Genomic DNA, 4862 nt, shown 5'->3' on the forward strand with positions numbered 1-4862 from the left:
CCTTCGAGCCGGATGCGAGAAACGAACCCGTTCCTTCGTGCCCTGAGTGGAAGTGACTAGTGTTGTGCTGGAGAACTAGTGAGTGCCTTTTCGAAAAGTGGAGTGTGTTTTCCGCTTCTTCGGTTCTGCTAAATTCAACTCGCTCGCGTCGCCTCGCTTCTTTTCTCTTTCGTACTCGTGCTGTGACGTCACTTGTTGTCGTTTCGGTGTCGGCCGACCAGTCAGTGTTTACAAACTCGCTACAGCTGATACTTCTAGAAGTCGATCCAAATTCGGTGACAACTATCGGTGGTTTCAACAGCTGCATCTGAAATATTTTAAAAAATTATACTTAAGTGAGAACTTCAAAAAAAAAAAAATCTCATCATGCCGAACACCGCCTTATTCTCCGACCTCCTACGTGAACAGGAAGAACTCGCCGGCTGGATCCAGCGGTTCTGGAGCAACCTTTGCATACTGGGGAAGGATAAAATAACTCGCGCCGTATTGGAGCAGCGAATGGGTCTCCTTGACCGCTACTGGAGCTCCTTCTTTTCCGGGCATCGAGCTTTGATGCGATGCAAAGAAGCCGCAGCAAGTTCTTATGTGCAACAAGACGTTTTTTCAGCGATAGAGGAGGCCTATTTAAACACGTCGGCAATGATAGCGCAGCAGCTCGCGGATCGAACTCCTTCGCTACGCTCTGAGGTCGAGCAGATTGCAGCGCAGCCACAGCTGCCAAAAATTGATCTTCCGACCTTCTCCGGTGACCCCCTACAGTGGGAAAGCTTCCGCGACTTATTTAAGAGCCTGGTACATGACGTACCCCACTTATCGGATGTTAAAAAACTCCTCTATCTGAAGTCAAGTTTGACCGGAAGTGCGGCGGAAGTGATTCAAAATACCCCCATTACGGAGGCTGGTTACCGTGGAGCTTGGGAGGATTTAGAGCTACGATACGGAAATTCTCGCTTATTATCATTTTCGCATCATCGTGCTCTCCTCGCCTGCCCACCTGCAAAACAACAATCGGCTTCGGAATTAAAACGACTGCTCGATACATTTCGACAAACGATTCGAGCATATACTACCTTGAAGAAACCAGTCACAGCCTGGGATGAATGGTTTGTCTACCTATTAACCCAAAAATTGGACAAAGTTACTCACCTGGCCTGGGAAACTTCCTTGGTGAATTCTAGGGAGATACCATCATTCTATGAGCTGTCTAAGTTCCTGGAAAACTGCATCCAGGCGTTGGATGCCGCTCAGATGACAGACCCTGCTGCTCAGGCTACTCCCAGCAACGACGGCAAGTCTAAAATTAAAGGGGGTACCGCCGTTAAGAAGTCTGCATCGACTTTCCACACAACAAAAAATACGATTTCCCGGAAATGCCCCTCCTGTTCTGGCAATCATGGTCTAGGATATTGCACAAAGTTTAAAACATTATCTCCGGCCAAACGCAAGGGACGCGCAGAAGAACTGGGTGTTTGCTACAACTGCCTGAACACTGGACACGAGCAGCAGAAGTGTCCTTCCTCGCAAAAATGCTTGGCCTGCAGTCGACGACACCACACTCTGCTGCATGATGCAATGACATCGAGCCCGTCTCCAACAAAGATGGTACAAAAGGCATCAACGTCTGGTGACACCGCTGGCTTATCTTCCGATCAAGGTCCTTCAACTGCAAACGCTCTTGCCCTAACGGTGTCTCGCTCAGTTGCACTGTTAGCTACAGCCCGTGTCAAGTTGGAGGCGCCGTCTGGAGAAATGATCGAAGTCCGAGCTCTTCTTGACACTGGGTCGGACTCGTCCTTCGTGACCTCCTGGGTCGCCCAAGCCCTGCGCTTGCCACGGCGGGCGGTACGGGTCGCAATTTCGGGAGTCCAGGAACAAGAAAGTGGAGTTGCAACCCGTGAAGTGAACTTTGTCGTCCGTTCCCGTCATTCCGAAGACTTCCGGCTGTCCGTTCGAGCTCTAGTGCTAAGGAAGCTCACTTCTTTGTTGCCGACACACCAAGTCAAAGGCTCTTCTTGGCCTCACCTTCAAGGCCTTCCTTTGGCAGACCCAGACTTTGGCGTGCCATCTCGTGTGGATCTTATTCTTGGAGCCGATGTGTGCGGGAGCCTCTTCCAGGAAGGAACTCGTGTGGGACCCGAAGGATCGCCTGTCGCTAAACTCACCCCTTTCGGCTGGGTGTTAATGGGGACCACTTCCTTAGACAACTCTTTGGTAACTGGGACAGCTCGTAGCTTTCACACTCAGACGGAGGACTCCGTCACCAAGCTTCTCCAACGGTTCTGGGAAGTGGAGGAGGTGAGGGAGCCAACCCCACTATCCGAGGAAGAGGAGAGGTGCGAGAGGCATTTCCAGGAAACTCATACGCGGGATTCAAACGGTCGGTATATTGTTTGCTTACCATTCATCCGAGATCCAGTTGCCACACTTAAACCTTCCAGGTCGACAGCTCTAAAATTAATGTTAAACTGTGAACGTCGGCTTGCGTCAAATGACAGCTTGAAGGAAAGCTATGGTAGCTTTATGAAGGAGTATCTAACCTTGAATCATATGCAGGTTGCATCGGAACCGGATCCCCAGCATCCGGCGTACTATTTACCTCATCACGCTGTTGTGAAGAAGCACGATCCCACTGCGAAGATTCGGGTAGTCTTCAACGCGTCGTTCCGGACCGCTTCAGGATACTCCCTGAATGATTGCTTGGCAACTGGACCTAAAATGCAAACAGACTTATGGCTCATTCTGACTCGCTGGCGTCTATTTCGTATAGCTTTTACTACTGACATTATTAAAATGTTTCGTCAAATAAAGGTACACCAGGCAGATGCGGATTGGCAAAGGATTTTATGGCGTCCGAACCCTGGCGTTTCAGTGCAAGATTACCAATTAACCACAGTCACCTATGGGACAGCCTGTGCCCCCTTTTTGGCATTGAGGGTGCTGGCACAACTGGCTAAGGATGAAGGAGGTCGTTTTCCCCTTGGAGCTCGAGCGATACAACGACATACATATGTCGACGATATTCTAGCCGGAGCGGATGATTTAGAAAATGCATTCGAATTAAAACGCCAGGTTATATCTATCTTTAGAGCTGGTGGATTCGAACTAAGTAAGTGGGCTTCGAATCTACCGCAGCTCCAGGAAGAGGACAGTACTGAATCCCACCGCTTTCATGAGAAAACAGGAGTTAGTACCTTGGGTGTAATCTGGTGTCCCCGCGACGACACTTTTTCTCTTCGGGTCGCCGGTCCAATGAGCCAATCGGATAAAATCTCAAAAAGATCGATCCTCTCGGAGGTGGCGAGCTTCTTCGATCCACTGGGCTGGACAGCACCTGTGTTAATTTACGCCAAAATATTATTACAAGATCTCTGGCTACTCGGTATCGATTGGGACCAAGACCTACCTGAAGCTATCCAAACCACTTGGCACTCCTTCAGGACCTCCTTTAGCCAGCTCGACGCTCTTTCAATTCCACGCTGGACTCGCTACTTGGGAGATCGCACCGAGAAGGTGGAGTTGCACGGGTTCTGCGATGCATCTCAAAGGGCCTACGCTGCAGCCGTCTATCTGCGAGTAATGCATAAGGGAGAAATTTCAACCATGCTTTTGGTGGCGAAGACCAAGGTGGCCCCAGTCAAAGCCCTGACAATACCAAGGCTAGAGCTGTGCAGTGCGGTACTTTTGTCAAAACTCATGACCCAAGTAAGGGACGGTCTGGACTTACCGGCAACGTTGACCGCTTGGACCGATTCCAGTGTGGCCCTGAGCTGGATACGAGGCCATGCATCTCTCTGGAAACCCTTTGTGGCTCATCGGGTGTCCAGCATTCAGACACGTATTCCGGCTGATCGGTGGAGGCACGTGCAATCGTCCAGCAATCCCGCGGACTTGGCAACGCGCGGTATCTCACCTTCGGAACTGCTGGACTCTAGGCTTTGGTGGCACGGACCTTCCTGGCTAGCTCAGGCATCCAACCTCTGGCCAACTAGTCTTCCAGAAGAAGATGACTCCATCGACCTGGAAAAGAGGAGGGTCACTGTTCACGTGCATACGAACAGGACCGAGGAAGAACTCTTTTCCCGCTTCTCCTCGTTAACACGTCTTTTACAAGTCCTATCCTATTGTTTTAGATTTTCAAGACTAGCTCAGAGGAAGCCGTGCGAAAAGGGTCCCATCCGGACTCTAGAGCAAGCACACGCCCTGCGAGTCGCTCTACGAACATCTCAACGGAACCACTTCGAAAAGGACATCGAACAACTCCGTCAAGGTCGAGAACTGTCCAAGGGTTCTCCATTGGCTTCGCTCCGACCATTTCTCGACAAGGAAGGGTTGCTTCGAGTCGGAGGGCGGTTAACCAACGCAATGCTCTCCTACGAGGAAAAACATCCCATCATCGTGGCAAAATCCTGCGCTCTTACAAGACTTCTTATTTTGGATTCCCATCACCGCACACTTCATGGAGGACCACAATTAACAAGAAGTTTACTTTTGCGGAAATTCTGGATTCTGCGTGGAGGCGCTTTGGTACGCTCGGTTATTCGGGACTGTGTCCGCTGCGCTCGATTCAGCGGTCGTCCTGCTTCTCAATTAATGAGTTCATTGCCGCTGGACCGCATCACGCCCCACCGACCATTCCTCATCTAGGGCGTAGGTGGAGAAACGAATACCTGCACACGCTCCAACAACTCCCTAAGTGGCGGCACCAGAAGGAAAACTTGGAGATTGGCAGACTTGTACTTCTTCGAGACGAGCTGCAACCGCCAGCAAAATGGTCAATGGGTAGAATCGAAACATTACACCCGGGGACTGATGGACACACACGAGTCGTTACCGTGCGAACTGCCAACGGCTTCGTAACGCGG

General features: G+C 50.7%; 1 protein-coding gene across 1 annotated transcript; it reads left to right on the forward strand.

Moving 5' to 3' along the window:
* Positions 1-366: 366 nt before the first annotated feature.
* LOC143266125 (uncharacterized) lies at positions 367-4644 on the forward strand. Its single transcript, XM_076541762.1, has one exon. It carries the CDS (start codon positions 367-369, stop codon positions 4642-4644), a length of 4278 nt encoding a protein of 1425 aa, XP_076397877.1.
* The last annotated feature ends 218 nt before the right edge of the window (positions 4645-4862 follow it).

The sequence above is a fragment of the Megachile rotundata genome, unplaced genomic scaffold, assembly GCF_050947335.1.
Source record: "Megachile rotundata isolate GNS110a unplaced genomic scaffold, iyMegRotu1 scaffold0032, whole genome shotgun sequence".
Taxonomy (NCBI): Eukaryota; Metazoa; Arthropoda; class Insecta; order Hymenoptera; family Megachilidae; genus Megachile; species Megachile rotundata.